Source organism: Micrasema longulum, unplaced genomic scaffold (assembly GCF_059751315.1).
Source record: "Micrasema longulum isolate JH-2025_06_02 unplaced genomic scaffold, ASM5975131v1 h1tg000406l, whole genome shotgun sequence".
NCBI lineage: Eukaryota > Metazoa > Arthropoda > Insecta > Trichoptera > Brachycentridae > Micrasema > Micrasema longulum.
The window spans coordinates 308861-334929 of record NW_028277606.1 but is presented as its reverse complement, the minus strand read 5'-3'; the positions used below and the strand labels follow the sequence as shown (position 1 = coordinate 334929).

Here is a 26069-nt window from a genome sequence, read left to right as displayed (position 1 = left end):
TATGTGTATAAATTAAAAAATAACTGATTGAAAAAATAATAATATAACTATTGCATTTAAAAAAATTTATAAATAAAAAATATACAAATAGAAAAAAGGACCTACTTACCCCTAAAAATATTTATATAGCTACACATTCACCAGCGTAGATTTGACAGTTCTATAGATGTGTTTCTAACTTTAAAATTTCCACCCATTACGTTTTGTATATTGCGTAATTCAACAAATTTATTTTTTGTTTTTGAATTGAGGGGTTGAATTTTTACATTGTGACATTTAAACTGTTCGGTGTTTAATTTCAAATTATAACAAAACAACATTAAAAACGTTAATTTTTTTTATTTTTTCAACATGTTTTGACATTTCAATGTTGTTTTGACATTTCAAAGAAGTTGTTAGTGAGAGTTTTAAACTCTTTCTCCCTCAATAATTTCCGTAAGACTGAGAGACAGTGCTATAGCGATTAATTTAAGACGGCAGACAATTTTGCCCCAAGGTTTAGACGATGAATTTTATCACACGAAAATGAATCCTCTTTACGTAAAAAAAAAGTTCAAATACCTATCCGCCAATTTAGTCGTTCGCTCAACATAGCACAGCACCAAAAAACAAGGAGGATTCATTGATAACTAATGTTTAAATTATTTCATTTTTCAATAGGCAGGTAAACACACGAAACAGTACACCATGAGGCCGACTAATATCTACTCTATTTCTTTTAGCTTAATTTTCACCCGCAAGTAAAAACTAAATAAATAAAAATAAATAATAAATAAGCATCTACCCTCCCTTATTTTACCGGACCGAGTGAATTGGCATGATACGTGTGAAACGGGCCCGTACATGACCGACACAATCAATAATTTTTAGAATAATAATATATCAGATTATTTATTTTTAAATTTGGAAGTAGGGCACACATAAACATATTCATTTGTGTGCTCTTATAATAATAATATTGTATAAACATAACTCTCATTTGTAAATAGTTTAACATATGTGTGTGTCTTGAACACTTTAAGGCTGAATTTTGATATGATATAAATGAATCTTTACCGTATTTATTCATATTCAATTTTATTTAAATTTATAATGGTTTTTCTTTTTATTTATTTTTTGCGTTTGGTATTTTACGTTATTTATTAATTAAATCTCCTTTTGAATATTAATTATAAAAATGAGAAAACTAACAAAAAGGATAAAAAAAAATTGAATTGGATAATATTTATGATAAAAATAACAGATTCTTAAAAATATATATTTGTACTGTCTTACAATAGGGAACAGGGAAGCTATTCCTAGCTAGGCAGTTCAGATGTCTCACCAGCAAAAAAGTTTTAAAAATAAGGCGTTTTCCTTAGATTTTATTTATTTGTGTTTGCTTGTAACATTTACAGTTCAAAACATCATTGCCAAACACGATTTAAAATCACTTCAAAGGTATTTGCCTTACTTCAATGTAACCTAAAAATAGCTACATGTGAAGTAAGAGATACGAGTAATACAGTTTTCATTATTTCCTGAAGAATGTCATCATGACGGCACTTGACGCTCCAATATATTGAAGTGGAAAGCAGCCGCCATGTTTGCGAACGTGTGACGTGATTTACGTGTGACCGCCGCCAGTCATTCGGATTTCTTCGGCCTTCAACCTCTGGGTCTATTCGCCACAATTTTTGCTTACCTGTCCGACTCCTATTCACTTATTGAAGGTGAAGGGTGAAAACGTGCAGTAAAAGAAGACAGATAGAGAGAAAAGATTTATTGGCAATGAAAACATTATTGTGTAGACAGAGACTGAGTTAATAAGCAACGAAATACATGCATTAGTTATCTCAAAATAAAAATTATAGTGGGTTATACATAGAAAAAGATTCAACATGAGTTCTAATTTTTATTCTACGTCATACTACGCTCTGCTTGACACATAACACTACACTACGCTAAAGACATTGAGCTTCTGGAAAAAGTTCAAAGACAAGCTACGAAAATCCAGAAATTACTTAAATGGATGCCCTAACACGGTAGATTAAAAGCACTAGGACTGGAAGAATTGGAAGAACGATGGAAGAGAAGGGACTTGATAGAAACTTATACGATACTAATTAATTACTATGACTGGATGTGCCAATTAAATCCCAACACTAGTTTACACGGTCATAAGTAAAAGTTCTATCGTCCTTAATTCAACTTTAATCCAGGCAAAACTTCCTTTCCAGCAGGGTGGTCTTAGACTTGAATAAATTTTCAAGCTTCGTTGTCCATTTCATTTCTATCAACCAGTTCAAAAACGAATTAGATGCATTTTTTAAGGAAAAATAGAGCAAGCAAAAGCAGTACTCGAGATATAGGCGCACTAGCAAAAGTAATCTGTTTTGTTTCATTTTTAAGTTGACAAATTTTGATTGATATCATGTATTTGGCACTGTATAGAAAAACCTCCGCCGTGGAATGGCATCATAAGAATAATTTGGCGTAGGGTTATGCACATAAATATTGTCATTATAATATTGTGGAGCAATAATTAATATAACTAGGTAACTTTCAAATCAGCATTTTTGAGTTACCCACTTACAACACATATTTGTTTCCTCCCCCACGAATGCTACAAATAGGCAAGTCGTGATTCATTAAAATCATATAATGATGATTTGAATGCACGGCTTCTCCATTTGTAACATTCATGGAGCAGAATAAAAAAATATTTTTTAAGTACACTGCCGGCTCCGGCGACCAAATGGCGAAGTTGGAGTTGGGAGGAAATTTTCAATCCATATATCATTATCAGTATTAGATTTTTCGAAAAATATGTATGTGTATGTTTGCTTCATTTTGATTTTGATTTTATTTGATCTCCCAGCCAATGTTATAAAATATGATCAAATTTATACTCGAGATTGAAGTACTTTAGGCTGGCAGCACAAACGCTGATTTTAAAGTTATTTAGCTGCAGTAATTTTCTACGATATTATGTTGATTAATGCACGTATCTAACAGAAAACGGTAAATTCATAATTCGTAGTTACCACAAACCAAAAAATATGACTAAATATCATATGAGAAAAGTTTCTTGTTTTTGTTAGTAAAATATGAAATTCGATTCTTTTAACGAAAAAAGATTTACAGCATATCAGTTATTTGGAAAAATAATCGTATCTGCCAGAACGTTTAGTTGAAAAAAGATTAGTGAATATTTGTGTGTAATAACTACCGCTTTTTCTTATTTGTAGGGTTTATTTCTCTCTAGAATATACTATCCTTTCGGCGGGACACTTATTGCAAATGCGAATTTTACTTTTCCACACACGCCCACGTTAACATAAATTTATTCAAGCTGTAATATCTTGAAAATACCCATATTCTTCAGTAAACAGTTCATTTAAATTACTACAACATTACTAGTAACGTTTTTTCGTTGGTATTATTTTTAAATGAGCAAACGTTTAAGATGGAAAAGGAATTATCATTTTTTTCCGTGTGACGCCGGATAAATATTCTGTAATAGTTTACATAACGCGTATCTTAAACAACCTTGAAACGGAACGTTTCAAATTATTGGGACAAACGGCACCTATTTCATTACCGCGCTATAATTTGTACGCAATGCTTGTAAGAAGCGCATTCAACGGGCATCTCGTGTAACTTCAAAGTGCCGTGACGCCAACTGCGAGCCGTTTTGTTTGTACTCGTTTTAAAATCCGAAAATTCTGAATGAAAGTTTTAGTTTTTTGTACATTGATAGTTACTTGAATAAGTTCTCTCTGTTTCCCGACAGGTGGTGTTATTTTACCCTTTTTACATTGGACATACTACAGTCAACTTCATCGTAAAGCTCCAACATTAGGCTTTTAATGACTGTAAGTGTAGTAGGTGACCATGCTCTGTTGGATCATCACCGATCGTCATCATCATCATGTCTGCTCTGCACCATGATCAACTGGGTGTAGTGTGTTATGAGCTCCTTAAACTCAACGAAACCCTCGCGAGAGATTGCTATCAACCACAATTGATGTGTTTGAACTGACGGTTGAAACAAAAATGGCCACAATACGAGGAGAGACACGATGAAGTAATTTTGCAGCATGACAACGCTCAGCCACATATTGCGAGGCCAGTCAAAACATTCTTGAAAACGCTCAAATAGGAAATCCTACCCCGTCCGCCGTATTTACCGGACATTGCTCCTTCCGATTGCTTGTCGTTTCGATCGATGACTCATGCTCTCGCTGAGCAGTATTCCCATTCGTAAGAATATGCCAAAAAATGGCTTTATTTGTGAATAACCTCAAAAGAAGAGTCGTTCTTCGAGATGATATTCGTATGCTGCCAGAAAGATGAAAGAAAGTAGTCGCTAACGACGGACAACACTTTAAACGACACGTTCTTTACTTTTTTTGTTAAATAAAGCATTAATTTTTACGTAAAAACAGCAACAACTAATTCGGGTTATCATTAGAACTGCAAAAATCCGCTCTTCATAATACGTATGCTTTAGACCTTATTCCCGATTCGTTATTATACCCTTTTGAGAAATTCAAGCGATGTAGTAGATTATTTTTATTTCAAGCAATAACTAATCTTTTAATAGCGCCCTTGTTATCGGTTATCCTTGTACGTGTATTGCCATTTATAATCCGTTTTCTTTTGTTTTTAGAATGAAACAAAAGAGTGTGAACATATTCCCCATTCCATACAGGGATACCATTGTAAGGATAACAGTCACAACTCACCGGCACCTATTTTACGCTAGCATTACCGTAGCCCGCTCTACTTTATGCACGCCAGTCCGTCCATATCTATTATGTCTTAACCCTTTTTTGATCCCCTGTAATGTTCGTTCCCGGTCTAGGAACATAATCGTAGCAGCGATATGGACGACTATTGAATACAAAGCGGCGATATTTATGTTTAGTGGCTTTCATATCGCGAATTCGATTTTTCCGGATTGTTAAAACAGTTGAAAGGCTTCCCTGGAAATTGGATATTATTTTATTGTTTTGTGTGGCTCGGAATATAAGATTTTATTGCCGGCAATAGGAAACAGGGAACTTTGATGCTGTCGTTATGTCCTGGAGAAATCACAAATCATACACCAAACATTATTTTACACAAACGCTATTTCTACAATTTCGTCTTTTTGTGGAACAAATCTTTTATTTTTTACTTTATTGACCGAAATTTCATATCATGGTCTTATCTCAAATAATATATAAATATGATAGTACAGCTTGGTCCAGGAACACATGTTCTTATATGTATTCTTAAAAAGGTACTTATTTTTGCTGTAAAAACACATCAACGAGACTATAATTTTAATTACATAGCTGCTACGAATAGGCAAAAATTTTGTGTTTAAATTAATGCTCCTCCTAAAAAAACGAAATTTTATTTTAAAAAATTATGTTTTACCCGCACTTTTCATGTATTAAGCTGATGGTATTGTTTTTTGTTAATATTTTTTTGTTACTACTTTTTTTCGATGATTTAATGATAAACGCTACTACAAACGCTGCATAACATATTGAATAATAATTTACGGCACGACAATCTGGAAAAACAATACTACCATTTAAATTATAGTTGTCGAAATGCGATCTCTTGGGTGAATGTTTGGTAAAACAATGTATAATAGATGCACAAATCTCGAGATCCGTGCATTATCTATGGCTGAAACTATTATCGACAAAATCAGGAAATAATTGCTGCGTTGGTTTGGACATGGAGAGCGAATGGGCGTTGAAAGAACGACTAAAAGAGTTTAAGATACAGAAAACAAGGAAACCGAGAAAGACATGGCACGAAGTCATAAAGTCAGAATAATCGGCGTGCGTGCATAATAAGATGTATGAATGTAGAGGAAGGAAAATATGTATGAAGCTAAGCATTTGGAAATATGACAAATATGTTGTTTTCAGTGTTTAAAATGTATACATAACAACCAAAACGTATTTACAAGTAATTCAAATAGATCAAGTCAAAGAAGAAATCGTGTGCTAGAAATACCATATTGTAAAACGCGGCTAGCACAGAGACATGCATATTTTATAGGCCCAAAATTTTTTGATCCTTTTTTTACTGATAATATTTCGCTGATCCCAAACTTTCAAAATTTTCCTCATTTTAAAAAACACGCACTATCCTGGGTTCAAACTCAAGATATTGACTATTTTTTTCTAGGATATACTTTGTTACCCTTTAATAATAAGGAATGTTTTTATGTTTTTTTTATGTTTTTTTATTTAGTTTTTTGATTACTATAAAATAATAAAAAAAGTACCTTCTTATCTTTTAGAGAATATTTTTTTTTCTCTTTCTTATATTACACAAAAATATTATACCTGTCTATTTATTACAAGAGCAAAACATTCATAAACATTTTTTGCATACCACGAACAGGCCATGCTTTCGTGGGATTTTTTGTTTACTATTTTTACTGTTAATATGTATTTTATTGCTACGTAATTATCTTTTTTTTTAATACTCTGTTTTACCTCCTATGTATATTGTAAAAAAATAATTAATTAAAAAGTCTCTCACCCCCCTGCTTAGGAACATGAATATGTCTCGAGGGCAAGAATCAATATCACGGTCAATATTCCTCCCTTTTACACAACATATAGACAAAGGTCCAAGGATAGTGCCAAATTGCCAAATTGTGTAATATGCTTCCACATAAAATTAAGTTCACTGATAACAATCAATATTTCAAAAGAAAAATCGGAATCTGACGGAAGAAAATTAGGAGCTCTCCTAATTTCTTTCTCGGGAATAAAAAGATTTTTGAATGACATGTGAAATATACAAAAAAAAAAAATTTCAGACTCTTTAGAACATTTTCCCCTAGTAAGGAGAATTCTTAAACTAATTTTGCATAAAAAAATATTTTACAATCGGCCTCGTGGTGTAATGGTCAGCTCGTTTGCCTGCCATGCAAGAGGTCTCGGGTTCGATTCCGGACATGGTTGATATGTAATATTTATTTAAACGGTTGTTTTTACGCTAAAATATGTCATAGTCCCTGGACTGGTACATATGACTGATCATCTTGCCTTTATGTAACAAAAATGATCAAGACACGTTGCGATTGGCGTACCAATGCAGTGCCTTATGCACCATTAGGTGCGGAAAGGGAATGATGGTGATGATAATGATGATATTAATAAATATATGTAATAATAGATAGGGATATGGTATCCTATCCTCTCTGCCTACCCCTATGGAGAAACAGCATGATGGTTTGTTTGTGAAATTATAGCAAAACCAACAAAATGCAGCACCTAATCGGTTTGATTTCGTTCGAGTCTCATGAATTAACATCGAATCAAAAAACAAATTTCAAAACATCTTGATTTTAAAACCATCGTTTTACTCGTATTTTGCCTCTGTTTAAACAAGGGTTTTGCCTTTTTAAATAAGCAGGGGTTTCGGGAGGGTTTCCTGTATTATTCTTTTTTTATTTTAATGAAATCCCTCTCAGATTCAGGGGGACGGGACACTCAAAGTAAATGTGGCAGGAATATGTTTCTAGGGGTTGTTTCCAAAAAAGACGGAAACAGTGACTCGCACGAGAGGTCTAGAGATCAAGGGCCCTCGGAATATCCTCCCGACCGTCCCACGTGTCACCCTTCGTCCTATTACTCCGCGCACGCCGTTTTTCATACTTCCCTCCAACTTTCCGCAGATACATCCGCACGGACTTGTAATGGTTTCCGGTACCCTTCCTGAAATGCATCAATCAAGTCGACGTATCAATCTTGAATCTTTTACATTTTCTCAATACTTTTCATAGATGCCAACAAAAGTTTTATTTGATCACATTGGTTTTATTCTAAGTAATTCTCACCTTAGAAACGTGTTTTCTTCTATCTTAGTAATATTTTAGATTCATCTTGTACATTTTAACGTTAATCATAATTAACAGATTTCAAACACAACTGTATTAGGATAATTGCAACATTCACACAATCAGACAAATAACAACATTTTCTTGTTTTGTTATTTGTTATTGAATGACAAGTCTTGCTTTCTTGATACCTACTATATATCATTTTGATAAAAAACCAATCAAATTAGTTAAAATTTAGTTTCGGGATATTATCGTTAACAAACTGCTTTAAATGTGCAGCTTGAAAACGAAATTCTTTAGGTCTAAAAGTTTTTTAAAAAATAAGTCTTTTCAGGCGTTGCCTAGTATGTAAAATAATTCAGTCAGATGAATCTAACCCACATTAATAAAGGTTTCAGCTCTTTTACAAAAGTCAACAAATGGAAAATTTGAGGAAATGTGGATGTTCAAACATTTTTTAAAAATGGTGATAGTTGCACAGTGTGTAAAGTAGCCACTTAAACCATCCAATGATAGGGCTTATGCCCTTTTAATCCCTAGACTTCCATATTTCTTTTTTTATGTTTTTTTATAAATTTTAACTAAAAACGCCTCTTTTTATTTTAATTTTAGACTACACTGCAGGCACTCAAATTGTTTAATACGACCTTTAATCTTACCGGTGTGATTTATGATAAAGACAAAATTTCTTATTTACTAGATACCCGTGATATACTATATCCACTATTGCAGAGATAGATAAAACAATATTACACTTTACAATAATGATGTTTGTAATGCACCAGATCAAATAACTACACTTCATTTATTTTTTGACACTACAATATTTCAAATAACAACGATCTTTCATTCTTAATATTAATTGTTTTATTTTTTCCACTTAGATAAATTTTGATTTGACTCTAATTTCCCGTGTCTAGGGTTGCTAGAAAGGGGCTGGTTTATTTTTCATTTTACTATAGCATCTATTCTATTTAGAAGGCATTGGATTCTTAGTAAACCTGGCGTATTAGAATGATGTGCAATAGGTAAATATCACATACTACGAATACCGATAAAAATATACTAAATTTAGATTTAGAATAATTCATTGTATTTTTAGAATCAATATGGGTATTTTGGAGAATTTTTTTCATTGATAAATGTAAAAAAGAAATTTAATGAAAAACGCAATATGATTGGCCCTGATAGTTATGACATCAAGATTCATGACAATATTCTAAACAAATTTGCATAGGTAGGAACATATAAACTAGAATCCTGACGTATTAGGGGCGAGGCTTATAGAATGACCGTTTTGGCGGGAATTTAAAATTACAAATTTAAAAATATTTTTTATGACACTAATAATGAGCAAAACGATTTTTTTGTCTGAACAGTATTTCTTAGACCTTTATTAATTTAACAATGTAAAAAAGTGATATTTCTCTATTGTGTTAGTAGTAAAACAAAGTGAATTTGCAAAACATACGTAATATAGATGAATACGCATTATATTATATTCCATTGGGTTTTGTGGTCCGTGTCTTCACTGGCCTTCTGGGCTCAATAAAGTTAATGTTTAATATTTAACCTTTTGTGGTTGCTACACAACTTTATTGAGCACCCCGCGTTAGTCTGATAACCTTTCAATTTTATTTATCCCAATTATAAATGTTTACAACTGGATGAAAAGGGTACAAACCCTAAAGCCTTTTGTGCTCGCTTTACGTTTATTTATGGCTTCGTATTAAAACCTAATGCTATTTCAGTAGTTCGTTTTATTCATTCGAATTAGAGCGTTTCAAAAAAGCTTAAAGTTTTAGTATGTCATGACTTGAATCGAGGTGTATTACTTCATACTGAAGACTGAATGCGGTATATTTTTCGCAACCTATATATATGGTACATTTGCGGTAGTTTAAATGAAAACTATTCAGTCAAGACCCGATGCGAAAAACAATTATTTATTTCATGAATAGGCACTGACGTATAACGTTCATAATGACAGACATTCGTGTGAAAAACAGATATAACCTGCAAATATTTCCTTAGTTTATATTTCTGTGCAATTTGTTACGATGCTACAACACTGGCAGTCAGAAGTGCTTTAAAATAGTTGATAATGTACACAATATAAATAATTATCTAATTTCATAATAAAATTATTTTTATTTATATATTTATTCATACAAACACATACATATTACAAACAAATGGCCCTGGATTGGATTGTATTTACGAATGAAACCATAGTATCTGTTATTTATCATACTTATGTTATAATCAAAGTAATTTATTATCGCATACGACGGCATTTTTTTAGTAGCAGCACGTTTAGTCACGATGAATATCCGTTAAAGAATGAGAGCAAGGAAGGTAATTACCCTCGAATTGAAACGCCATTGACCTCACGCTTGCGATGTGTCAATTTAGTTGCGTATAATGCTTACGTCATTTATTAAATCCTGCACTTGTCTACAAAAAAAATAACATGATTTATATTTTTAAAAAACAATGATTCTTCCACAGCCGGAGTGGCTTCCAGTGGCCTTGAGGAGTTGGAGTGCTGTACAACTGGTGTACTCCGTAGGCCACTACTCCTGGGCAGCCAAGGGTTTCACGTTTGGTGCTTCCTACCAGTTCAACGACGATGCTCTTTGTGGACATCATACTGTCACGACACATTCGGGTAAATCAATTATTGTTAGTCATCATAATAGCCATATCGTGTCCAATGGTGAACATGGGCCTCCCATTAGATATCCTCATCTCCCTATCTAGAACGAACCGCATCCGACCACTTCCTGCAACACATTTTATGTCATCAGACCACCTTGTCTGAGGCCTGCCGACACTTCTTCAGCCTGTTCCGGGTCGCCATTCCGGGACTTAGTCTACCTTATGTCTGTGGTTCTGGGTATATCACCAACCCAGCTTCATTTCTGGTCGGCAACCCTGTGTACTACATCGGTGACCTCGATTCTTTGTCTGATCGATTAAATTATAATGTTTTATTGTGCAATGGAAGATTATTCTTAAACTTCTCTTGCCTTAGAAATTATTGATTTTATTTCAATTTCTTGCAACAGAGAGGGAAAACATTTTTGAGAAGGGAATATGGAAGTCTAGGCATTAACAGGGCGTAAGAGCTGTCATTGGCTGGTTTAAGTCGCTACTTTACACACGGTGTAATATTCACCATTCTGCCTATGTTTGAACACCCAAATTTCCAAAACTCTTCCATTTGTTGTGAACTTTTGTGAAGTAAAAGAACTGAAACCTTTATCATGTATCAGTAAATGCCTAGACTTCCATATTCCCTTCTCAAAAATGCTTTACCTCTGTGTTGCAACAAATTTAAATATGCACAACTCTCTTGGGAAGAAATCCAGCCAATCTGCATGCATTTGGACATACTGAAAACATTGTCATTGATTGTACTTTTCCTTAGAAAAACGTAATATAAATTTAACCACTATAATACGTTTTATAAATACATAATGGTAAAAATATATAATTCAAAATTAGTTTTTAGCTGTCATCCTTAAGGACGAAACAAATATTATTCACTTTTTTGTTTTTACTAAGCGTGCTGAATTAATTAATTAAATAATCATGTTGAATTATTTTTTCACTCTCATTTACAATACATTCATTTGAGAAAAAGTCCTTCATCAATCACCGACGTTATATCGGTCCTCCAGACAATATTTGAGCCTGATTGTGGTCTCGTGATAGTGCTGTGGACTCAGGATCAAAGGTCAAAGGTGCAATTCCCACTCTACCCAAACTCGATTCCCATTTTTGCAGCACTGACTATTTACGACTTTTTGGAAATTGAAATATTTAGTTGAATACTAAGAACCCAAATATTATATTTACCAAAAGCCAAGCAAAACTTTTGCTTTTGTGTTTAAACTGAATATTTCTTTATGATATGTTGTCCATTTTATACTGCAAAAAAACTGTTTTGATGTTTTTAATGTTTTTTCTACGATAACTTCATTACAGAAAAAAATAATGGGAATTTTTATTTTGTATTTTGTAGTAAAATATGTTTCATACCTCTTCGACAATTTTCTAAACTCACCTATATTTGCGGTTCTAGTGATCCGTAGTCCAACATTGACTCAGAACGTGCATAATATTTAGACTTCTCAAAACGTTTAATTTTACATAGAAGTGCGTTAATAAACAGACGAGGACGCTTTACAGTCCAGTTAATTTACTAAATGCTTACAAAATAGTATAAATGTGTTGGTGATATTTATCCCACGGATGAATAAATCCCCAAATATTATTTCACGTGAATTAGACCTTGCTAACGTTAAAGTACGTTAATATCTGTGATGATAATTATTACGTAAACATGTACTTGCCTTGCTTGGATATAATTTTATCTTTAACGTTTATTTCGTTTTCGTATATACTATAATATGTACATCCCTGTGTATATAGATATATTCCTCTTTCACGGATCTAAAGGAGTCTTTCCGAGTCAACCTAAATTAGCCCTCGCGTCGGCTTTGTGAAGTACGTTTAACTCCAGCATTTCCATGTATAATTAATCCAAGGAAATCTTTTTAATACACGTTACATGGATCCTACAATTTCTTCAGCCACTTAAGCTTATTTGGTTTATTAATAAGCTATTTCCATCCTAATTTCTGTGTGAATTCTTAATCAAGTGGCTTTTTAGCGTATAAGTTTATAATTATTATGTACTTAGTCATTTTTGTTTTAATCCACAGGGGAAATATTTTCTAAGAACCTCTCTTCTAAGGAAACGATCAACAACTTTTATCACCAGCACTGTACTTGGATTCTTGACTCCAATGTTGAAAGACAACTCTTCATAGAAATTTCGACAAATCAGGTAAGGGTCACTTTGAACTAAATTAATTTAACTTCTTTGATAAAAATATTCTACGGTCTTTATTCTTCCGAAATCTTTTGATTTACACAACGTGATGAGCTGTCTGGTAAGTGTCAAAATAGTACAACACGTTTTTAATTAATTATAAAAAAAATATTTTTTCGCTTTAAAAAAAGATCTTAGAAGTAAAAAATTAAACGTTTCTTTTTAAGCAAACAGTATTTATAAAATATATTGTTTTTTTTTATATAATTGGTATAAGATACCCGGGTACACACCGAACAAATTGTTTACACGAAAACATAATAATTCAAATAATGTTTAACCTAACGAAATAAGAAAATTAGGAATTTAAAAAAATAGATATAAAAAGAATAATCAATTAATTATATGCTTCTCTTAATATTTTTATGACTTTTGACTTAAATTTACGTTCATCGTCATGAAAAATATCAACCTCGGTAAATCTATAGTTATATTGCTCGCATATTCTAGGAATTGTAGATTTTTATATAGTATTCAAAATATATTATTATCACTGCTGCTGTTTCGTCGCTTTAGTTCGTTTTTGTCCAACATACTATTTTTAATAAAATTGAGTTGAGTATGCAGGAATCTGAGAAGGCCTTTATTTATAATATTCAAAAGAAAATGTATATTTGTTTAATTGTTTTAGGGGTTTTTTAACTAATTTTGTCTTAAGTTTTGATCATCATTTATGCCTATTTCGTTTAAAAACTTAGCTCTATTTCTGTTTTGTTATGTTGGACAAAAACGAACTGAAGCGACGATTTGTTGTCATCGTTTTGCAAATTGAACGATAAACCGTTGATTTAACTTGTTCAAAACCACAATTATCATTATACCCGGCGTGCACTGCATTGGTACATCAAATGCAGTGTATTTTTATCATCTCTTACATGAAGGTAAGGTGATCAACCTCACGCTTCAGGTGCTAGTCCAGGTACAGTAAAATAATGTCATGTAAAAAGAAATATTTCACGCTGACTTTATCTGAAATCAAATTTGGGACAAACATGAAAGATGAACGCGCTAATCTCAACACCTCGAGGCGAACTTGTCTCCACTCGATTTTGTTTCCCCTGAGATTAGCGACCGAGTCGAAAATACTAGTCCAGGGTTCAGGTTCTATTTCACACACACACTGCATTCTTCATCCACCTGGCCCGGACATTATTGCCAAGATAACGATCCATTTTAATTCGTTACAGTATTTGTAAGTACAGAACTAAAAATAAATATATATGCAGCATACGCTGTCCGTCTATATACTGGATGTAACCAATGCTTCCTAAAAAACTTGACCTCTGAGCAATCAGAATCAATTTTTTTATTTAATAAAATCAGCTAAAAGTTAACTAATATAAATATTTTATTATTGGTTTGTTGTTTTAATCGTGGCAATCTTAGATGGGTCAGATGTTCATTCATTAATAACTTCTAAAAAATGCGACAACCCCACACACAATCTTCCGACTGCGCAGTCATGCGCGGACGCCGCGGACTGGTATAAAATACAATGTGCTTTTTCTAAAACTAAAGGCTCTAAACTATAAAATATAACTCTTTTATGCTGAAATTATGGCAAAAAATTGCCTTTTAGTTTATGACAAAGCATTTAATTTCTGTGTTAGTAGTAGACACACATTTTACCTATGTATGTACTTGGTACCAAGTGATTGCTTCCCTAATTGAAAACCAGGGCCAAAACCGGGAAATAGACCGCGAAAGTTTAGAGGAAAATTCCTTATGGTAATCTACAAAAAAAAATCCTTTTTTTTTTTAATAATTTGAAAATGTAGATAATTCTTAATGTCGCGAAATGGTATCCATTCCACAAAACCCTACCTCTCCCCTACGCAACCCTTTCCCTATTCAGCATTCGGTCAAATACATTTTTTATCTAAATTTTAAAAATTTTAAAAATTAAGTTTTCCAAAAAAAATATAAGGATATTTTTTAAAATACATAATAATTCACTTTATCTATATGAATTATTAAATAGTAAAGTAGACTCTTTAAATCCGCTCTCCAAAATATATTTTAATGACACGCGCGACACGTAATAAATATTATTCCATCTGCCAGTCTGCAGCACTCGCTGCACAACGCTCTTTTCTTTTTCGTTCTTGTTCAAAAAATTTTTTTTTGTCTATTTATATATTTAATATTCTCCTTAATTTATTTCAAATAAATTACAACTCATTCTAACAGGTACCGTTACACTCTTACTTGCTTTTTACCTATGCACACGCTTAGAGACACCCAAATACTTCCAAATACACACAACAAATACACCCTCTTACATATATTTAGATATACGTACGCACACTTTTAAGAATGTGCCATAATTTACTATGTAAGATTCAGAATCTTCACTTGTCAGTTTTTCAACATTATTTATATTATGTAGTTTAATCATTGTTGACTGTATGTTTCTTTAAAATACAATTTAAAAAATGTTCTTGTGAAGTTTTGCGGTATGGCTCTGAAAAACCGTGTATATTTAAAAACCGATGAATTTTGAGGAACCTTGTCACCCTCAGTTCATTGACTTATTCATCATACTCTTTCTGAAGCAATATTTTTTTGCTTATCATGTTAAGGAAATAGTATAATGGTAGAATGCAACCAAAAAATATATCTTTAATAAAAAAATTATATCACTGAATAGTCGCAGCCTGAATACTACAATAACAGCACATATTCGGTTCAGAAATCCGCGATCCAGAAGCAAAGAGCAATTACTACAGCGAACTCCTCTATTCTCTTCTTCCAAGTAGTAAAAACTTTCTCGGATGGTTAATTGTTTGTTCTCTAACGCATGCAATTCTAAAACTACTGCACTTTACGAAGTGCAATTGAGGACACATTACGCTCGTACAGTACGGTATGGGTGCAATTCTACTTTCAGCTCAGTTAGGCGACATTCGTTCAAGGAAAAATTTTCACTTTTATCATTAACTCCGTGGCGTCAAAAAGTATCCGCGTTTTAAGTTTTTTTTTAATTATTAGGTTGGGGAAAAGGCAATTTTGTAATTTTCGCTTTATTTTAATGATAAGATTCCTTCATTATACGTGTTCAAACCATATTTTCCGTCGTTGCACATTACTGATATTAAACTTCAGGTTTCTAAGATTAGCCATAAATGACTTTTTTGACCAATATAAATGCTATTCAGATATGAAAATGACACCGTAACATTAAAGTTTGTATAAGTAGGCACCACTATCTCGTCTTTTTCATTTATTTTTTTGATAAAAACAACACCCCAATTCTTAAAACGATCCTATTTAAAAAAAAAAATAAACCACAAAATTACTATGTTATGTTATGTTATTTATTTATTACATAATAGATTTAAATTTAACATAAATAAGTCAAGGATCTCCAACTCCATGTGACTAAAAACTTTGCGTTCGGTTGGGACTCATAATACCATCAAATAATGAAATATCAGTAACAGCAGTAGCTCATTCAATATATTATATTTCTGCATTAAACAGAAGCTTCAATAATGCTATGCATCCAAAATGAATCCCTTTGCACCGCGCTCCACTGGATCTCGGTATTTTGTGTTATCTGAACAAACTGGTTAAGCGGTGAAATGTCCCGGAAATATGGAGCGTTTGTGAAACTGGCTCGGGTGCAACTTCTGCTTGTGTCGTCCGCACCGTACACCGCACCCGCACACCGCACACCGCACACAGCTCAACGTGGTGCTATATCCCTGTAAGCGGTAGTCTCTTGTAATTATTGCAATTATTGCTATCTTTACTTAATTTCACTACTGTACGGAATTATTTCGCTCAGCATATAAAATGCTATTTCTATGTTAGTTTAGAACTTAAATTATTGGGTGGATAAGGTGATTATCGCCACAATTTATCAAAAATAATGTTCTTTTACAGGACCTCGACTCACATATTTATAGAATCGGGTTGTGGTCCTGGGGCTAGTGTCTCGGACTCACGGATCAAAGGTCCGTGGTTCGAATTATACTCTACCCCAACTTGATTTCCATTTTCTAATAGTGAGTTATTTGCAACTCGTTGAAATGGCCCTCAAAATGAAATATTTGCGTTAATTATAAGAACGCAAATATTTATTTTTTTTAATTATTTTTTATTATTTGCACCTCAACAGGCCAGTAGGCCCAATTACAGTGGTGAATTATATTACAAAACACCCAGGCTTTTATCACATTTTATTTTTGTGTTCTCACTGGGAATCGAACCCGGAACCTTCCGTGTGTGAGTCAAGTGTCTTGACCAATGCACCACGGAGGCCATAAATTGATTAATTTATGATTTATGTAAATTATTGTAGTGCACTGTTTTCTAGTTAATAATAATTGTATTGAATTGGGCTTACCAGAAGTTTTGTTTCAAGGTAGCGTGTATAAAATAAAAGATTCACTTACATATTTAGTGGAGGTTTATTTGATGATTTTATAAGTTAATTAACTATGACAATAACAAAAGAGAGACGTAGGCAATACTTAATCAAATATAACCGTATTAAATGAACGCGTATTATTTATTTATTTATTAATATAACTAACGGCCGTAGCCAATTTGTACAAAATCAAAGTTAAATATGACGTTATATAATATAAAGAAAACATAGTTAATTGTTATGGTTGAACTCGGTAAAAGTAATGTATAGTAAAAAAAATATTTATAGTAAAAGAGTAAAGTATAGAAGAAAAGTAGTAAAAAAAGATATGCGCTTTAGGTTTGTAAATCTTAGGCACACATTGTTAGGCACAAAAATTCAGCAAAAATAAAAATAAATAGACATTTATATGAGTATATTATACAAACAGACTGAATCTGCGGTTCATCGGGTACAAAGTCAGTAGTACTTACTTCCTATGTACAACCGAATGAGCATGAACCCATCTAGGTAGCAAGTATGACTGCTTGAATATATAATGTTTCAGGGGTCTCAAACTAATTATTTTATTTATTCTATCTTAAAATTAAAGAAAATACATATTAAAACGCAAATAAAAATGATGCATATAAAAACTAAAAACAAATTGAAATATTATACATATACATACCCACATACATACATATACATATACATACATACATATACACATATATACGCATTTATTCATATATATATACACACACATGCAAACATACATACACGCACATATACCTTACATATCGAAGTAAGGGTGTACAAGATATTAAATACTATCCAGAAATATTACAACCATCGTCTCTTCCAGATATCGAGATGTTCTGCAAATTCATTACTGAAATTTTGCATTCGATTTAGAGGAGTATTGAATCTGGACACTGTCCGACTGGTAGTACAATAAAACATTTTATGGTTTCTTGTGTTTCTGGTTGGGGCATAAATATTTATCATTTGTAACAACGAGGGACAATCTAAAATATTCTTTAGAATTTTCTATAAATTGATTAGATCTAACAGTTTTCTCCTATCGCTCAGTTTTAATAAATTAAGTAAAGAAAGTAATTGATTATAACTCAAATAATCCCTTGGTGAATTCATTTTGAATTTAACATATTAAAAAAAATATGTTGTACCCTTTCTATTGATTGTGAATGGATTAAGTAGTTTGGAGCCCAAACCGATGAATTGTATTCCAATTGATTCCTTACTAGCGCCGTATACAAGAGTTTGAGTGTCCTTATACTGTCGGAGTCTTTGGTGATTCTCTTTACAAACCCGAGCATTCTCATACTTTTGTTAATTATTTTGTTCATGTGGGATAGGAAACTGAGTTTGGTGTCAAAAATTATACCTAGATCTTCTATTTCTAATACCGATTCCATTTATTGAATGTATTGAATTTACATTTACGATAAATGTCGTTAGCTGTGTCGTGTCAGTCAACCGGTACCAGTGCTGAGTACTGATCGGAGAGTCTTATAAGCATTTCCGTTTCGCCGCGCTCGGTGCCTAGTTGGGTTGGTATAAGTGAACCTGAGATTTAATGTAGCCAGTGTCCATAATTCTTTCACAATTATAGATTACGCAAACAGGTTTACACAGTCTAAACCCGCGCTGTGCCAGCGGGTATGACCAATATCAGAATTAAATAACGTTCTATTTGACGGAACGGATACGATACAGGAAAAATAATTTATTTTTAACAAGTTTCAACAAGTTTCAACAAGCGTTCGTTTCTAAATCAGTGTTTAAATGAATAGGGAGATTAATGGATTAACTCAATTATCTGAAGAATGTTATATGGAGAAAGAGGCGTCGCAATAGTAGCGAACCATAATAATATTTAGGCAGTAATAGTAATTTCGTAACAGGTAAAACGGCTCCATGACAGGTTAGTGAAATAACCTGATAAATCTTTATTTAAGAATGCACTTAGGATCCTAAGATTTTCTAACATCTTTCACTTATTCCTATTTGACATTTCAATTCGGCGTCTTTTTCTTCATTCGATGCTGTTCACGAATGCCATTAAAAAAGCTAATGCATGGTTATAAAACTCTCACGTTATAGAATACCTTCGCTTTCGTTTTTTTTAATAAAAAAATTTAATTATTATTTAATTTTGAGGGCCATTTTTAACGAGTTGTAAATAACTCAATATTACAAAATGGGAATCAAGTTGAGTTAGAGTGGTATTCGACCTTTGATCCGTGAGTCCGAGACACTAGCCACAGGACCACAACCCGATTCAAAATTAATTGTTGCTAATAAATTTTAGTCTTAATGAGTACTCAATGTAGTTTTTGTTTTATTTTAAGAATATTATTTTAAGAAATTTACTGCGTTGTTTAATATTTGTGATTTTTTTTAAAAATTATAACAAAATTCTAATATGTAAAAAACAATTGGTGACCTGGAGATGATTTTGACATTTACAGTTCCTACTTTATAAATCATTTTAAATTAAACGACATTATTATTAGGGAAATTTATTACTGCTCACAAAATTTAATTAAAATTGTTAATAACTTTTAGCAGTAGAAATCGCGACGCTAATGCTAACTATGCTATCACTACTCTCTCCCCTCATTTCCCTGAGAACCTAATTAATGTGCCTCCGTGGAAAGGATCGCTTTAATAACTCATTTCCAATATATCCTCGGGCCGCTGAAACTACGCCTTACCTCCTTCAACCAATTGGCAATCTGGGAAGCGTTATCTGAAGTCTTTCGCTTCTATTATTACCGTTATTGGAAACTCTTCTTATTACGGAGGCGGACGGTAGTAATTATGTGTATTTTTAATATCCTTGATACATATTACAAATTTACAAGATATATATATATTTTTTTTAATTTCAATTTCATTGATAAACCCTTACGGGTTACATACATTTAACAAAATATTTTTACTTTTAAAATTCACATTCTACTGTTAATGATAATATTTTTTACATCTTTTGTAAAGGTTGTCTGAGTCTTTTGTTTAGTTTTGTCTGGTAGTTTATTGTATGATTTCAGTCCATGGTTTATTAGTCTCGATTGTCCTTTTCTCGTTTTAAAAGGTTGTATATGATATTTTTCTGATCATATAGCTGATATTATCTTCCCTCGTGTTCACCGTCTAGCTCAATCAAAAGCAAATGATAAGTTTCCTAGGATTAAGCAAATAATAAAATTTAAGTAACTTTCTAATTTCAAAGTTTGAGAAAATGTCTAAGATAATCAATTATAAATTTGAAACATGGCAATTTGAATAAGGAAATAAAAGAAGAGTTTTTTTGTAAATACGGTTTAGAATATAGCAAAACGGTTTCTTAGATATGCCAGATTTGCAAATGCAATTTGAAAATATTATTCTGACTGAATTGTATAACACAATCTGTCCATTTTCTTAAAAAATGTACTACCTTTCATAAAAATATCACCATTGATTTATGTTTTATTTATACAAAATTAACGAATATTACACCAAAAGAAATATAAGAATTCAACAAACACTGATGAAGGTAATCTAAAGATAGTGAAAGCTCATGTAAAAATGATATATAAAATTAATTAAATATAAAAAGTACTTAAAGTGTGCCTAGTGTTGCGGACTCACGGATCAGAGGTCCGAGGTTCGAATCCCACTCTACCCCAACTTGATTTCCATTTTCTAATAGTGAGTTATTTACAACTCGTTGAAAATGGTCACCAAAATTGAAACATTTGGGTAAATTATAAGAACGCTAATATTAAAAATATAAAAAAATTGCTGGATGAAATTTACTTTCTACTGCTAATGGCAACGTAAAACATATCAGAGAACGTAGAAATTTTGCTGTGTCGAGGATTTGTAGTAGTTCGACCATTAAATTATTGCCTTTAGATCATACTGCATCCTAAATGGATTCGGAGTAGACAATCCTCGTCTGAATTCTCGGAAGTCGCGTCAGGATATATTTTACGTCATTTTTGCAGTGATATCTTTGCAACGTGCGTTGACAATTTTCAACGAGTAAAGTCTAGCCTCATATCGACGGCATTTTTCTCCTGGCATATCTCGTTACCATATAATTATAATATATTTTAATTTTATGCTCGTTACACTTTAATACATGATAGTTCTTTTCATAGATTTTACATTGGTGCTCTCTAATAAATTAAATAATATTATCTCCCATTATGGTAAATTTGACATGTCATAAATCGATAAGGAAGGTTAGGAATTAATCTGGCAAGGCCTGGAAAATACGATACAGGGATATGAGAGATCTTATCCTGAAACTACTGACCGATTGTAAAATAAATAGTAACGTTTTTTTTTTATGTTTGAAGCACTTACTTGGTGGAACATTATTATTTAATGTATTAAAATAAAATCTCTTAGTTTTAGTCGTATTTTAAATATGTTCCCTCTCCCTAAATCCACACACAAATCCCCTCTCCTTTCTACTCCCGTAGCTACGTCCACTCTACTCTCACCGTGAAAATTGTATGTTATGTTAGTTTGTAATTAAATCTGAAGAAGGCATAGTGTTGCCGAAACTAGTTAATTGTCAAATTATAAAAATATAAGTGGTTCATAAAAACTACGCAATTTTATTTTAATATATTAATGCAATAATTTACGTCAAAATGGACGCCTCGCACTTTTTACGGAACTACATTTTTCGGTCGAAGACGAAGCACTCCGTCTAGCTTCTCGATTATCTCGCTAGGTGACAATAATATTGCCATTGAAAAAATGGTTGTTTAATTCAGTTTACGGTACTTGCCTAAATTAAACATATTATAATATTTAAAACCGTTTTAAAGACCATGGGTCTTCCTTTCGGTTTCAGTAGTAGAGAAAGGTAAAATTTTTATGATAATAAACGAGTCACTATTTTAAAATTTTCAATTTTATGTATTGCGATTTAATATGAATTTAACTCTATTACTTTCACTGCGTCTTTCACTGTTCGTTTGGAAAATTATATGTAGGGCCTTTGAGAGATATTGTCATTCATCTTCATGATAATATTGCAATCACGAATGTAAGCACGTAAAATATCACAATGTAGAACCACTATTCTTCTTGATTGTTCATGTTAACCTTCCCAGGAATCGAATCCGGGGCCTCAAGCATGGCGGGCGAAAGCGTTAACCACTATACTATGAGGTGGACTTTCTCCCCTTGATTTTCTTGTTCAGTATTTTTACTTGAGACTAGCCGTCTAGTCAAATGCACTTGTCCAGGAATCTGGTTTTATTTCACTCGCAGAGCTATATTCTCAATTCGCCCGGACAAAAAGAAAACTCAACAAAAAAACTGTGAGTATCGAAAATTCTGTTGACATTTTACAGTATTACATGAAAATTATTGATATTTTTAACACGCCCTTTAATTTATTTAAAAATAAATTAAGACCCATTTTTTCTGGCTGCGATACAATCCCACTTGCTATTTAATGATGCTTACACTTACATACACATGAAAACTTACTCACAAATACAAATTACTAACAAATACACACAAACACACCTCTACACTTACTCTCATACAAATACACATAAACACACCCTTTTGTTGCACCACAATGAATCGGTACTAGAGAACCATTATAATTTTTTTCACATTTTGTATCGTTCAATCATTATTATAGAAATACGTTATTTGATGTTCCGGATTCTTCAATTTTAATCTTAAATGATAATGCTCAAAAAACAGTTTTCTATGTCTCTTAAATAACAGTTGAATATTATTTATCGTTAGCAGCAAGGTAAGGCAAAGCCATTTATTTACCTAACTTGACATTGTGTTAATTTATAGATTAGTGTAACTGCTCTATTAACCCTTACCCTTCGGTCGGTTTATTAATTAATTAATTCTTGAGTTTGACATGTATCATTTGATAATTTTACTTTATTATTATTACAAGATATGATGTCCATTATGATTAATAAGGGTATCATGGATAAAGTTGTATTAAATTTGGATATTAAATCGATGATTCTGAAAGCAAAACGTAAATAAAGTAATGGGTACCTTTTGCATGTCAATTTCAATCCAGAAAAAGTGATCTTATATTGCTTGTTTATGTGTACAAATCATTTTATCAAGTGTACAAATCAGACATATGTACGTGAAGTAAAAAAATATCCTTCCTTAAGGCCCAAGCCACAAACTAGACCGCCACCGACGCTTGGTCCCACATTCATCTTTATATTTATCAAAAAAATTATTATTCAAGCCAATGCAACGTGCGTTCAGCTCAAACTCTTTCTCGGAACTGACAAATAAATAAGTATATTGTTAAAATTAATTAAGGAGCCGTGTGTCATAACTCGCAATAATTAAATGTATGGAGACAGGCATATCCAGCTTTTTGAAATATTCCCAAAGTTTGATTGAATTGCAGTAAAAATTCAAGTACTTCGAAGTGGTTTAAATGCTTTTCGAGTTTTATTAAACTTATTTTATTTGTCATGATAAAAGGATTTTTCAATAAAATGTCTATAACAGGTGCACGGAGCATAAGAGCAAAGGCATTTTTGCGAGTTTTTACCTAAGGTCCTGCAATTATTTCTCATGGGGTTGAAAGTTTTCAATTTGAGATTTCAGCGATATTTAACTATCCGTATAGAATTAACAATAAAAAGCCTTATTTTTTTAAAAGAAGCATATAATTTGTCTTCTATCTTCCAATTTAAATAAATAAAATTGTGTTTCAGGTTAGTTATGAATAATAATTACATTTTTTCAAAACTATTTCAGTGTAAACCTCATCCTAGCACAATAACAAGCTGTAATAAATATGGTTTTTGTTTCAAGAAACCCTCAAGTTTCCTGAGAATGCACTTAATATTTCGAAACCATCTTCTATCATTTCAAAACAAAGCTTCGCCATTATCACTCCGCACGAGCTCCCAAACTGTAGCTAGAGGATAATGTGCAAGCTGACTCAGAAATGTATACATTTACAAACACCAGACATTGTTTTCTTACATACATTATGCACCGTGAATGCGGTTACTTCACTCAATTCCCTTGTACTCAGAATATTGTGAAATAGTAAGATTAAGTTGCTATTTGCACTAACTTATTACTCGATAGTTTGTGCACATACGAGTTATAAATATTCACCCCATTAAATAAAATAATAAAAAACAAATATGATTAATTTTGTATTTTGATTAAATATTTTTTTACTATTGTGAAACTTCGTATTTCTATTGAGTGGGCTAACCGAAGATTCCTTCCATTATTATGTATTTTTGTATAATTTAATTTAGTACGTACTATTATTTAGCATATGATTTATTGCTCCTATTTCTTACTATAGTATTGAGTAAGTTTCTAGAAAACATATCTCAATTATCATTTCAATTATGCTTTTATTTATATATATTCTTTTTCTGTTGATTTAAATGATACTCTTATTTAGTTTTTTTTTAAACTACTATATTTTACTATCATTTTGTTACAGATAGTGTTTTTCTAGGTTATTATGCCGTGTTTGTGGGCTTTGTATTGCCGACGTTTCGGAGCACATTGCAGTGTCCATCTTCAGGGCTGAATGTATGAGTGTAGTTTTTAGTGTGTTTAATTGTGAGGAATTTGTACCGTGTCGCAGTCGGGCAATGTATGTGGTTAAGTGTGTGGAGTTTGTACCGTGGGCTTTGGAAGCACCGGGTACCATGAGGTTCGTAGTCGTAACCCATCATCCCTGTTTATGTTATTAGGATGCTTGTATATTTCTATGGCTTCCTTTATTAAACGGGCTTGATGATTTTTGGGCTTTCCAAGGACATTTGGCTCAAATGAGAAATTATGCCCTGTTTCTATGTAGTGCTCTGCAAGAGCTGATTTATCCGGGTAGCCCAACTTGCATGCACTCTTGTGCTCTTTTATTCTTGTCATTATGTTTCTGGCAGTCTGCCCTATGTAGACTGTTTCACAGCTTTTGCAATTTAATTTATATACTCCGTCTGTTTCAAGTGGGTCCCGATCTTTTACTGATTTTAGTAAGTTTCTTACTTTTGAGGTCGTACCGAACACTGTCCTTATGTCCCGTTTCTTAAGCGTTTTTGCAATTCTATCCGTGACATTTTTGACATAGGGAAGGAACGCTATTCTTTTATCCGTATTAGCATCATCCATCTTGGAAATATTCTTTGGATTTGTTACCGACATTATTCTTCTTTTTATATCCTTCTTTTCATAGCCATTACTTTCTAATACTTTTGTCAGTATATTCAATTCCTCTTCTAGGTTACTTTCTTCACAAATACGTGTTGCCCTTCTGGCCAGCGTGTTTATGATGCCTAATTTTTGAGATGGGTGGTGATGTGAGGTAGCATGGAGGTACCGGTTTGTATGTGTGGGTTTTCTATACACCGTATGTCCCAGTCTGCCATCTTCCTTTCTGCTTAATTTGACGTCTAGAAAAGATAGGCTTTTGTCCTCCTCTACTTCCATAGTAAACTGTATAGCCGGGTGGAGATTATTTAGATGGTCTAAAAACACAAACGTCGGCAATACAAAGCCCACAAACACGGCATAATAACCTAGAAAAACACTATCTGTATTCTGAAGGCCGTGAAAACCTACGAACCTTGATATCATTTTGTTGATTTTAATGATCCCACTATTTTGTATATTTGATTATGTGTGATTCTTAATTTGTATAATTTATATTTTGATAATTATTTCAGATTATCTTTTTTGCATTGTATTCTTTGGAATTTAATTATTTATTACATTTATCTTTTTTTCTAGATTGTTATTCTATGTCATTAAAATTTGATCTAATTAATTTTACCATGTATTTTATTTATTGTGGCTTGACACGGGCATAGCCTAAAAAGCCTTTATAAGTTCATAAATATTTAAACAAGTGTAATTTTGAATAAATAAATAAATTATTATCGTATTTATAA

At 32.3% G+C, this 26069-nt stretch overlaps 1 protein-coding gene across 2 annotated transcripts in view; it reads left to right on the top strand.

Annotated features, from left to right (window-relative positions):
* The window catches only part of LOC148281809 (uncharacterized), a 376481-nt gene that overhangs the window by 327862 nt on the left and 22550 nt on the right, over window positions 1-26069 (top strand). For both annotated transcript variants that reach the window (XM_088226083.1, XM_088226082.1), the window contains 2 exons: window positions 10358-10517; window positions 12580-12704. In XM_088226083.1, the coding sequence (XP_088082209.1) occupies window positions 10358-10517; window positions 12580-12704 (285 nt within the window). The remainder of the gene's footprint in view (window positions 1-10357; window positions 10518-12579; window positions 12705-26069) is intronic.